Source organism: Sus scrofa, chromosome 13 (assembly GCF_000003025.6).
Source record: "Sus scrofa isolate TJ Tabasco breed Duroc chromosome 13, Sscrofa11.1, whole genome shotgun sequence".
Lineage (NCBI taxonomy): Eukaryota > Metazoa > Chordata > Mammalia > Artiodactyla > Suidae > Sus > Sus scrofa.
In genome coordinates, this window is record NC_010455.5 from 134,764,746 (window position 1) to 134,777,904 (window position 13,159).

The 13,159-nt window shown below is 39.2% G+C and overlaps 1 protein-coding gene across 2 annotated transcripts in view; it reads left to right on the top strand.

Annotated features, from left to right (window-relative positions):
* The window catches only part of OSBPL11 (oxysterol binding protein like 11), an 88,802-nt gene that overhangs the window by 46,395 nt on the left and 29,248 nt on the right, over positions 1 to 13,159 (top strand). For both annotated transcript variants that reach the window (XM_021070201.1, XM_021070202.1), the window contains 2 exons: positions 4,419 to 4,559; positions 11,339 to 11,834. In XM_021070201.1, the coding sequence (XP_020925860.1) occupies positions 4,419 to 4,559; positions 11,339 to 11,834 (637 nt within the window). The remainder of the gene's footprint in view (positions 1 to 4,418; positions 4,560 to 11,338; positions 11,835 to 13,159) is intronic.

A 13,159-nucleotide genomic window follows, 5' to 3' on the forward strand; every position in this document is an offset into this window, starting at 1 on the left:
CACCTAGTTTGTGGAAAATGATTCCAGGGTTGTTGGATTTTACAAATCCAGATGACCATTCATGTCAAATTCTACGTGGAATGATAATCCCTGGAGCACTGCTCCGTAGAATACAGTATAAACCGTGCCCCAAGGAACATAAAACTCATGCAGATGAATTTAGGTGGTTTTTTTGTTTGTTTGTTTCTCCTTTGGCCACCCCAAAGCATATGGAGTTCCCAGGCCAGAGATCAGATCTGAGCTATAATTTCCACCCACGGCACAACTGCAGCAATAGCAGATCCTTTAACCCACTGTGCCGGGCCAAGGGGCCGAACCTGCATCCCAGAGCTCCAAAAACACCACTGATCCTGTTGCACCACTGTGGGAACTCTAAAAGAATTTAGCTTTAGTGTGATAGATAATGAGATTAATAGATAATGTGAGCATGGGGAGGGATGTGATATATTTAAAATGATTGATATATGACATGACTTGGAATTAAAATGTGGATAGAAGGAAGTAGAAATGAAGACAAATGAGTAGGTAGTGTGCATTTCAAATGAATAATAAGTTGAAGTTATTATTGATTGGCTGTAAGGTTGGATCAAAGATGACTCAGGTTTTTGAACCTAATGATTGAAAGTGCCATGCCATTCAGAGAGCTATCAAAATTAGGAAGAAAGAACTTTTTGAGAGAAAAGCTTTAGTATGGTTTATGAACATGTTGAATTTTATGTGAGAAGAGGATATATACGGTTGTTAATGCATATGAAGAGCAATCGGAAGTGATGAATCCAGAGCTTTGTAGAGAGATCAGGACTAGAGATATAACTTACAAGTGAAGAATTTTAAACTATAGGTCATATACTCTAACATTTTCATTCTTCTGAGATTACAGAACATGTTGGAGGTCAAGATAGAGGCATATATTAGAGATGGGGCACAAAGGTTGGGAGGAGAGTATTGTTGAATTTTCAGATCTTTCAAAATGGTGAATAGACCAAGTATCTGACCTAGTGCAAGTAGAAAAAAATGAATGCAAAGTTTTTTTTTTAATTACAAAAGATATTAGACTCCATTCAAACATATCGCAATACATCTGAGTTTTTTGAAAATTTCACATCTGCCTTCTTTGGAATATGAATGTTAATGTAAGCTGGAAACATTTATTACAGTAGTGGAGCTTTTGCTATCAGGTGATAGAGGAGATAACCCCATTGAAGCTAGAATGAAACCCATAGTTCTTTAGTGTCCAAATCAGAAATCAGGAGGAAAAAAATAGGGTTATTATGAGTTTTGTAGAATATTAGGGTTTCTCTTTGCCATGCAATCTCTAAGTAGTAGGAATTCCCACAAACTCAACAGCTCTTGCCACTGTATTTGCTGGGTTTGTAAGAATTTTACTTGTTTATTACCATTTTGAATTTTGATCATGTTTTAACCATAAGCTTTCCTTTAAGAAAGGCCTGATGGTCTCAAAGAAGAGGCATTTCAGAAAGAAAAGATTCTTCCACTTACATAATGCTTTAGAATCAGTATTTAATTATGAATAGAATTCCTCTTTTTTTCCTACTCTATTAAGCAGTTTGACTATTTTTATAAAAATAATAAAACTATATTTTTTAAATAGTTTTTCTGCCAGACTATGGTTTATCTCTTTAGTTTATGTTATTTTCATTAGAGGAAACTATAGAGTAAACTTTGCGTTATGTGATAATGTTAAAAGCTTTATTTGCATTATTAATCTGTGTCCTAGGTTCTGACCTCAAATGAAATAGTACCTTTTAGAAGGTTCGAGAACATTATTTAATCAAGACCTGCTAGATTTTTTCCTCAACATTTATCAAATGAAAAATTATTGTATTTGGGGAGGATGATTAGTTTTTCCTCGTTATAATGAGTAAACATTCACCAGTATATTTAAACTATATTGTACAACTGATTTAGGGTAGATAACAGGAAATACTGATAGACAGACCTATTAGCCATTGACAAGGGGAATTGAGAAACTTGCCTTTGGGATCTCTCCTTAAGGTCATAAATGAAGAAATAATTCTGATATACACAAACAGTTGTGTTTAGTCTCTGAAGAAATGAAGTAGACCCTTAACTGACTTATCAAAATTTGAGCTGATAAAGATTTCCTTGGTAAAAGAAAGAGGAAAGAGGAAACAAAGGCAAAGGAATGACTAGAAACCCATTGATGAAAACCTATGATTTATTGTTTAAATAGAAATAAATAAGAAGTTAAGTCTCTCTTAGCCAATTATTTGGAGCCAAGACCCTATGGAAATGAGAGTAAACATTTTTGGGGAGTTCCCGTCATGGTGCAGTAGTTAACGAATCCGACTAGGAACCATGAGGTTGTAGGTTCGATCCCTGCCCTTGCTGAGTGGGTTAACGATCTGGCGATCTGGCAGTGCCGTGAGCTGTGGTGTAGGTTGCAGACATGGCTCGGATCCTGCGTTGCTATGGCTCTGGCGTAGGCCGGCAGCTACAGCTCCAATTCAACCCCTATCCTGGGAACGTCCATATGCCGTGGGAGCGGCCCAAGAAATGGCAAAAAGACCGGAAAAAAAAAAAAAAAGTTAAAAACTTGCTGGGAGATTAAGTGAATTTAAAAAAAAACAGAAAACAAAAAACATTTTGGGTTTTCAGATTTTTTTTTTTCTTTCCTTTTTAGGGTTACACCCACAGCATATGGAAGTTCGTGGGCTGGGGATTGAATCAGAGCTTCAGCTGCAGCTGCCGGCCTACACCACAGCCACAGCAACACTGGATCCAAGCCACATATGCAGCCTACGCTGACCTATGCCACAGCTTTTGGCAACATCAGATCCTTAACCCGTTGAACAAGGGCCGGGATCAAACCCGAATCCTCATTTATACTAGTCAGGTTCTTAACCTGCCTGAGGAACAGGAACTCCCTCAAGTTGTTTTATTGATTTATCGAAGAACTGTGCAAAGAACTTTTTCTGGCATTAAGAATGCATGAGCAGAGTTCCCGTCGTGGTGCAGTGGTTAATGAATCCGACTAGGAACCATGAGGTTGCAGGTTCAATCCCTGGCCTTGCTCAGTGGGTTAACGATCCAGCGTTGCCATGAGCCATGGTGTAGGTCGCAGACGTTGCTCGGATCCCGCGTTGCTGCTGCTCTGGCATAGGCCAGTGGCTACAGCTCTGATTCGACCTTAGCCTGGGAACCTCCATATGCCACGGGAGTGGCTCTAGAAAAGGCAAAAAGACAAAAAAAAAAAAAAAGAATGCACGAGCAGCTACAGGGTTTCCATACCTGCACCTATAATTCTCTTCGACCCAAAGTTTCTTCCTAACAACTCCAAGGATGAATGAATATCTAACTATGCATTATAGAAGTTAGACTTGACACATAAAGTCACTTTAAAATTTTACTTTTATGGTTTCAGCTTAAAAATGGGGCAAATAACAGGTTAAGGATCTAGCATTGTGCCTCAGGTCCCTGCTGTGATGCAGGTTTAATCACTGCCCTGGAACTTCTGCATGTCCCAGGTGTGTGCCCCCCCCCGCAAAATAGGACAAATACTTAATTCTCAAAATATCTTGAACTTAAATTATAGGTATGGTTCCCAGGCAGGTGGTCAGAGTTTGCAAAGGCTAATTTTCAGGTGAGAAAATCCTGTTTTAGGGCTGCACCTGCAGCATTTGAAAGTTCCCAGGTTAGGGGTCCAATTGGAGCTGTAGCTGTGGGCTCCAAGCCTCATCTGTGACCTACATCACAGCTCACAGCAACGCCAGATCCTTAACCCACTGAGCAAAGCCAGGGATTGAACCTGCATCCTCATGGATACTAGTCGGGATCATTTCCATTGAGCCACGACAGGAACTCCAAAGTATATGTATATTTTTTATTTTTATTTATTTATTTATTTGTCTTTATTTATTTATTTATTTACTTTTGTCTTTTTTGCCATTTCTTGGGCCGCTCCTGAGGCTTATGGAGGTTCCCAGGCTGGGGATTGAATCAGAGCTGTAGCCACCAGCCTACACCAGAGCCACAGCAACTTGGGATCTGAGCCGCATCTGCGACCTACACCACAGCTCATGGCAATGCCAGATCCTTAACCCACTGAGCAAGGGCAGGGATCGAACCCACAACCTCAGGTTCCTAGTCGGATTTGTTAACCACTGAGCCACAATGGGAACTCCGAAAGTATATTTATTTTATATGTGATATATATGGCAGAACCACAATATGCTCAATGTCAGTGATAATGAATTGATAGAAATCTATTCCATGGCTAATTGATAGAACTTATGTTTTCAGAAAGATTTTTTTCTTGTTCTTATATTCATTTAGGCCCAATGTACATGTTTTTTTTGCTAATACTTATCCTTTTATTCTTAATGGATATTAACAAGCACTTGTAACAATAGGCTTTTGCTTTGTTTTGCATCAAGGAACCTGAAGAAATAAATGCAGATGATGAGGTGGAGGATACTTGCGACAACAAGGAGGACGACCTGGGAGCTGTGGAGGAGCAACGCAGTGTTATCCTACATCTCTTGTCACAGCTCAAGCTGGGCATGGATTTAACAAGAGTAAGTAATGGGATAAACGGTCTGGAGATCATTAGGTCAGGACTATATAATTGTTAATGCTTGCACAGCTTTTTTAATCTTTATGAGTTGGTTTCTTAGTCTCTCTCTCTTTTTTTTCTTTTTGTGTATGGACATTCCCAGGCTAGGGGGTCAAATCGGAGCTGCTGTTAACGACCTGAATCACAGCTCACGGCAACACCAGATCCTTAACTCACTAAGTGGGGCCAGGGATCAAACCAGAGTCCTCATGGATACTTGTCAGGGTTCCTTACTGCTGAGCCACGATGGGAACTCTCAGCATTTCTTATTTTCATAAAAAATGTAAGGTTTTTTTTGAGCAGAATTAATTCACATGGCAAACAAAGACATATAGTCTTTTTGTTTCTGTACAAAATAAAAAGGAGGTCCTTTGGGATACAGAAATGGAAAATCTAAAGAAAAGGATATAATCCCACAAAACCATGAAAGTCATTGATACTTCTACTTTACTCTTACTTCCCATGTTGGATAGTGCATTTTAGGTGTTATCTGTAACAGAGGTCAGCAAGCATTTTCTGTAAAGAACCAAGTAGTAGATTTTTTTAGCTATGGGGGCATAAGCCTCTGTTGGAACTGTGGTTGATTCTTGAACACTGCAGGGTTAGGAATGCCAAACTTCATACAGTTGAAAATCCACATATAACTTTTGACTCTCCTCATACTTAACTACTTAATCTGTTGTTGATTGGAACCCTTATTGATAACATAGACAACACAAACTGTATGTTATATGTATGATATACTGTATTCTTAAAATAAGTCAGAGCAAAGAAAATGTTATTAAGAAGATCACAAAAGAGAAAATAACATTTATAGTACTGTACTATATTTATGGATACCATGAAATTACATTGTCTGTTTACAAGATGAGTCATCTGTCAGTACCTCCATCGGTATTGTCTGATATGTTACAAAACACTGTAGATATTATATGTATTATAACATTGGACATCAAATATGAAAAGATAATGTGAAAAAAATTCCTATTTATTTACAGGTTACAATTTATACATTTATAACAAAAAAGCAGCAATATGATCGCTTTATGGTAGCCTAGTATAATCAGCTTCATGGTAGCCGAACCTATACACTAATGAATGAATGATTATTAAATTTGTATGGCATACAGTATTACAACCATATTCATGATGCAATATTGGAAACATTGTTACATTAAAAAAACCTCACATACCTGTCATGATACACAGTTTCTTGCATTATGAGAGGGTCATAGTATATATGGTAATGTAATTCTTTGAAAGCAAAGTTATAAAACAGGAAGAAAACCTAACATATTATTAATTTTATATTAAATATCACTCACCTTAAGCCTATGTAAAGATAGATTACCCACTGCAATACAAGTCTTGTACATGGTGTTCTGTATGTATATTTTCATATGTTTATTGGGAAAAAAATCCATGTATAAACAGACCTGCAATTCAAACCCATATTGTTTAAGGATTAGCAGTACTCAGCTCTGCCTTTATATTGTGAAGGCAGCCATAGATAATATGTTGGATGGGCATGGGTGTGTTTCAGCAAAACTTTATTTGTACAAACTAGAAGGCAGATTTGGCCTAAAGGCCATGGTTTTCACACCCCTAGTCTACAGACTTGCTACTTTAAAAACGTGGTCTGTATCAAGCTGATGTTGGGAGTCCTTTTACTCTCTATATGTATATATCATATCATTGCAATGTACCCTTTATTTTATTTTATTTTGGCTACACCCATAGCATGTGGAAGTTCCTGGGCCAGGGATCAAACCCACACCACAGCAGTAACCCAAGCCATTGCCTTGGCAATGCCAGATCCTTAACCCACTGTGCCACAGGAGAACTAGAAATATTTTTATATTCGTGGTTCAGAAAAGACTATTAGTTGTAAAATTGGTTAAAATGTGTAGTCAAAAGGAGTTTATTTGGTTATTATGGTGTTTGCTGTCCCTTAGTAGATTTAGGTTTGCAAGGCATAAGAACAATGTTGGAGTCTGAGGCTTAAGAACATTTGAAAAGAATGTGCAGGAGTTCCCACTGAGGCACAATGGGAAGGGAAGCATCTCTGGAGCACCAGGATGTGTGTTAGATCCCTGGCCAGGCTGGGTCTTTATCCCACCGCGGGTCAAGGATCCAGTGTTGCTACAGCTGTGGCATTGGTTGCAACGGTGGCTAGGATCTGATCCCTGGGCCAGGAATTCTATATACCGAAGGGTAGCCAAAAAAGAAAAAGAAAGAAAAGAATGTGCTGTGATAGTAATTCACATATTGTTGACATGAATAACAAGTTTAATATAGTTTCCCACATTTGTGCATTATTAATTGAAATATATGTATATATTTTATATACAAAATCATTAACATTAACCAATCAGAAATGATTAACATTGATGTAACATTTAAAAGAACTGTACTTTTTGGGCAGCATTAAAGAACCTGATGAATAAACTATAGTCATATTCACCTCCTGTCTATCAATGACACTGATCCAACAAGTATTTATCAAACCCCTCATATATCCCAGATGCTGTGGTAGATGCTGGGACTAGAGCAGCAAAGAAGGTAACCGTGGTCCTGGCCTCCCTGTTGTGAATAATTAATGTGCACTTTCCCCATTGTTTATTTTGTTCTTTTTAAAATAATATTATTGGCGCAGTGGAAACGAACCTGACTGGTATCCATGAGGATGCAGATTTGATCCTAAGCCTCGCTCAGTAGGTTAAGAATCCAGCATTGTCATGATATGTGATGTAGGTTAGCAGCTGTATCTCTGATTTGACCCCTAGCCTGGAACTTCCATACGCCACGAATGCGGCCCTAAAAAGCAAAAAAAAAAAAGGGGAGTTCCCGTCGTGGCACAGTGGTTAACGAATCCGACTAGGAACCATGAGGTTTCGGGTTCGGTCCCTGCCCTTGCTCAGTGGGTTAACGATCCGGCATTGCCGTGAGCTGTGGTGTAGGTTGCAGACGCGGCTCGGATCCCGAGTTGCTGTGGCTCTGGCGTAGGCCGGTGGCTGCAGCTCCGATTCAACCCCTAGCCTGGGAACCTCCATATGCCGTGGGAGCGGCCCAAGAAATAGCAACAACAACAACAACAAAAGACAAAAGACAAAAAAAAAAAAAAAAAAAAAAAAAAAGAGAAAGAAAGTTTTGAAAGATAAAAGGAAAAGAAATCTGTAATTCCACCATCCTAACAACACAACTACCACTTTTTTGAGATTTCCTTCTGATTTTTCTGCATGTAATTATACTTTGTATTCAATGTTGTTATATTTCCTTTTTTCAGTTAATATCTTTTCTTTGCGAAATGTCATATACATAGAAGAGTGAGTAGAATGCACGTAAACAGTTCAGAGAACAGTGGTAAAACAAATTATTGTATACCCACCTCTCAGATTATTATAGAACATTACCTGATCTTGGAAGCTCTCTGAGTGCCCCTTCCGGTTGTAGTCCCCTACTTTTTCCTAGATGTAAGCACTTACAGTTTTGCCACCTATTTATGTACCTCATAACAATGTTCCTTAGTTTAGAAGAAAGTGAGTAGCCAGCACAAGCTTAGCTGTGTATTTTCTTCATATTCCTAATTATAGGTGTTCTTAGAGATCTGGCATTTCTTGGATTTCTGCTCATGATTAAGTGTAAGGGAACTAAAAACTTGATTTTAAGTTTTGAACATGTGGGTGGGTCTTATGCCTTTAAATGTTGAGTAATCTGAATTTCTTGGGGAATTTGTTTGTTAATATCATTAGGTTTTTCTCTATAGCTAGTCACATTCCTCCCAGAAGAAAATTCTTCTAATTCTTTGCAACTAGGTAAAGCAACTAGAGTTAGGGAGAAGAAGGTTGGGTCTTAGTATCTCACATTTAATTTATATAGAGTTACTTCATATCCTTTTTTCATATGATATCTGCTCTCTGACAGTCCTCAATCTAGAAAATAAGCCACCTTGTTTCATTCTCCAGAGATGAAACCTCTAGATTTAGCTGACGTGCAATAGGAGCAGTTAAGAACAGTGTGGAGTTGGGAATGGGATTTAGGGGTCTAACTGCTTTGCGCACAGGTTTCACTCAGTCAGTTTTTATTTTAGCATTCCTGTAAACCCCAGGTCCAGAGGTACCTTGTGCTGTCCGTTCCTGAACCCTCTCAAGAATGCATAGTGTAAACTACTGCTTAAGAGTTAGCTTTCTAGTTAACAACTCCCAAATTGTGTTGCTTATGGTGTACTTTCCTGGTATTTCTAGGTTAGTCTTTGTATTTTTATTTAAGAAAATTTTAGTGGGATTTCAATCAAAAATGAAATTAAGATGCATGTGTTCAGTATACATCTGAAACTGAGGCATCAGTATTTTTTGCATTACTTGTATCATCTTTATAATCATCTTTTATAATAACTTAATAGTCCATTAAGAGACATTTCCATATTTAAGCTAACTAAAACTCTAGTTAAAAACAGAGTGTTTTGGAGTTCTCGTGGTGCAGCAGGTTAAGGATCTGGCATTGTCATTGCAGTGGCTTGACACCCCCAACCCCAGAGGTTTGATCCTTGGCCCAGGAGCTTCCATATGCCATGAATATAGCCAAAAAATAGGCTGTTGCAATTTTATTTTCATTTCTTTTCCTTCATTCATATTATTTCCTAAGGCTAGATTCCTGGAAGAATAATTACTTGGCTAAATGGTTATGAGTATCTTCAGGTTCTTGAAAAATATTGCCAGATTGTGTTCTCAAAAAGTTGAACCAGGAGGTCTTTTGCAGCTCAGAAGGTTAAGGATCTGGTGTTTTCACTGCAGTGGCTCAGGTCACTGCTGTGGTGCAGGTTTGATCCCTGGCCCAGAAATTTCCAAATGTAGTGTGTGTGGCAAAGAAGAAAAATATTATAAAAGAGTTGAACCTGGAATTCCCTTTGTGACTTGGTGGAAATGAATCTGACTAGCATCCATGAGGATGCAGGTTTGATCCCTGGCCTTGCTCAGTTAAGGACCCAGCATTGCTGTGAGCTGTGGTGTAGGTCAGAAAGACAAAAAAAAAAAGAGTTGAACCCATTTGCAGCACCTCTCCAATTCTGTTTAATCTTCCTTATGCTTACACAGCTTTAAGTATTAAAAGCTTTTCCTCTTGGCAGTAGTTCTTTTGTGCCTAAAATTAAATAAAAATTTCAGTTTTTGCTTTGGTCAGTACTCTCTTTATCCCCAAGGAATGGCATTTATTGCCTCTTCTTATATTCCTATCTTGATCAGTCATCCACAGGTTTTTTATGAGGGGGAAGGGCAGCTCCTGCAGCATGTGGAAGTTCCTGGGCCAGGGATCGAACCTTCCTCACAGCAGTGAACCAAGTTGCTGCAGTGACAACACCAGATCCATAACTCGCTGCACCACAACGAAACTTTCACAATTTATTTTTAAAGTAGGAAAGGAAAAAAAAAAAAAGAAGCTTAATTAGCATTTGCTTATGATACTTTTATCCAATGTAGAAATTTGAGGATTTTTTTTTTTCCTTTTCCTTGACCGTCTTTCCCCCCCGCCCCCCCATACCTGCAGCATGCAGAAGTTCCCAGGCCAGGGATGGAGCCCATGCCATAGCAGTGACCTGAGCCGCAGCAGTGGCAACACAGGATCCTTAACTCACTAAGCCACTGAGGAATTCCTACCTGACCCTCTTGAAGTCCTTAATTGATGTTTAATCTTTTTTTTTTTTTTTTTTTTTGTCTTTTGTCTTTTGTCTTTTGTTGTTGTTGTTGTTGTTGCTATTTCTTGGGCCGCTCCCACGGCATATGGAGGTTCCCAGGCTAGGGGTCTAATTGGAGCTGTAGCCACCGGCCTACGCCAGAGCCACAGCAACTCGGGATCCGAGCCGCGTCTGCAACCTACACCACAGCTCACGGCAACGCCGGATCGCTAACCCATTGAGCAAGGGCAGGGACCGAACCCGCAACCTCATGGTTCCTAGTCGGATTCGTTAACCACTGCGCCACGACGGGAACTCCTGATGTTTAATCTTAAGCATTTCCAAAGACTTTCATTTCCTTTTAAGCATACTCATTTTTAAATGAGATGAAGTATGTTTCTTTTGGCACTTTGTTTTTAATACCCATCAAGAATGAAATATCTTCAGAGATAAGATTATCTACAGGAGTTCCCGTCGTGGCGCAGTGGTTAACGAATCCGACTAGGAACCATGAGGTTGCGGGTTCGGTCCCTGCCCTTGCTCAGTGGGTTAACGATCCGGCGTTGCCGTGAGCTGTGGTGTAGGTTGCAGACGCGGCTCGGATCCTGCGTTGCTGTGCCTCTGGCGTAGGCCGGTGGCTACAGCTCCGATTCGACCCCTAGCCTGGGAACCTCCATATGCCGCGGGAGCGGCCCAAGAAATAGCAACAACAACAACAACAAAAGACAAAAAGACAAAAGACAAAAAAAAAAAAAAAAAGATTATCTACAGATATACTGTATCTTCTAACACCTCTTGAGTTCTGATTTTTTTTTTTTTCCTGGCCATGCCCACAGTGTGCAGAAGTTCCCGGACCAGGGATCAAACCTTCACCACAGCAGTGACAACACCAGATCCTTAACCACTAGGCCACCAAGGAACTCCCTTGCTATCATGTTTTAAATTTTTCTGAATTTTCTTTTCTAAAAATTGTTCTCGTTGTGTGTATATAATGTCTTCTCAGTTCTCTGAAGGTATTCATTACTTTTTTGTATTTCCCTCTTTGGTTGATTTTTTTGTTGTTGTTGTTTTAGGTGGTGCTTCCTACATTTATCCTAGAGAAGCGTTCCTTGCTGGAAATGTACGCAGACTTTATGTCTCATCCAGACCTATTTATAGGCATCACTAATGGAGCTACTGCTGAGGACAGAATGATTCGTTTTGTTGAGTACTACCTTACCTCGTTTCACGAAGGCCGTAAGGGAGCCATTGCTAAGAAACCATACAATCCTATTATTGGAGAAACATTTCACTGTTCCTGGAGGATGCCAAAAAGTGAGGTAGCATCCAGTGTCATTAGCTCTTCCACCCAGGCTGGCACAAATCATGCTCCTCCATCAGAGGAGACGTTGAGCCAGGTGGGATCAGACTGCTATACAGTCAGATTTGTTGCTGAGCAGGTTTCCCATCATCCTCCAGTCTCAGGATTTTATGCAGAATGTGCAGAGAGGAAGATGTGTGTAAATGCGCATGTCTGGACTAAGAGCAAATTCTTAGGCATGTCGATAGGCGTGACAATGGTTGGGGAAGGTAAGTAAAAAACTTATTCTCCAGTTTTTAATATCAAACTATAACTTAAGTTTTGGGAAGTTCAGTAACTATTAATTATGAATTTGAAGTGTTATGTGTACTACCTTTTTCCCCAATTCCTAGTATATTTCAGAATGCTGGTGGGGAGGGGCATATGTCTCAACAAATATAAATCCTTTTTTTACATTATTTTTTCTGATTTAATTGTGTATTATTTTTATTGTACAAAATTTGGAAAACTTAGAGGAGTATCAAGGAGAAAATAATAGTATCTCTAATCCCCCTAGTGGATATTTAACCCACTGTGTCACAGGGGGAACTCCAAAAAAAGCCCTGCCATTTTAATGTTAAAGGAACGCTCTTGTGCATAGAATACTTTGTTTTGAATGTAAAGTTACAGTGTGAGAATGGTGTAATTAAGCCTATGACCCTAACATTTTGAGATTGTATTATTCTAGCTGTGATGAAAATATTTTAGCTTCCTTTTCAGCTTTCCTCATTTTTAACATCTGCTGTGGGAGTCTTATCAATTTCCAAATACTGTTTCAAACTAATCAAAACTTTAATAACATTAAAGAATATTTTATTAATTAAAAAAATTTGCTATCTCCAGTTTCAATGCCATTAGCCCTAGGCTCTTCACAAATCAGTTTACTTGTTTTAGAGATGAAAAATCTGAAGTATAGGAGTTCCCACTGTGGCACAGTGGGTTAAGAATCCAACTAGTGACTCAGATCACTGCAGAGGTAAGGGTTTGAACCCCAGCCTGGCACATTGATTTAAGGATCTGGATGTAGCTGCAGCTGTGGAGTAGCAGCATATGCTGCAGTTATGGCTGTAAAAAGAAAAAAAAAATTTTTATATTAATTTTTGCCCTTATTTGTGAACATTAAGGACACAGTACTTAGGAGTTCCCCTCATGACTCAGCGGAAATGAATCTGACTAAAATCCTTGAGGACACAGTTTCGATCCCTGGCCTCACTCAGTGGGTTAAGGATCCAGCGTTGCTGTGACCTGTGGTGTAGGTTGCAGATGCGGCTGGGATCTGCTGTTGCTGTGGGGCTGTAGGTGTAGACCAGTGGCTACAGCTTTGATTCAGCCCCTAGCGTGGGAACCTCCATATGCTATGGGTACAGCCCTAAATAGACCCCCAAAAAAAGAGTAATTTTTTTTTTTTTTTGAAAACTACCACTTCTAACCCTTGTAACTTCACCTTAAAAATTTCAGAATTTGGCAAACAAAATTATTATGATGAACTTGGTTTATATCATAAATTACTTCTTTTCTTTCCTAATATGTGTAGAATAGAATGACACTTTTTCCT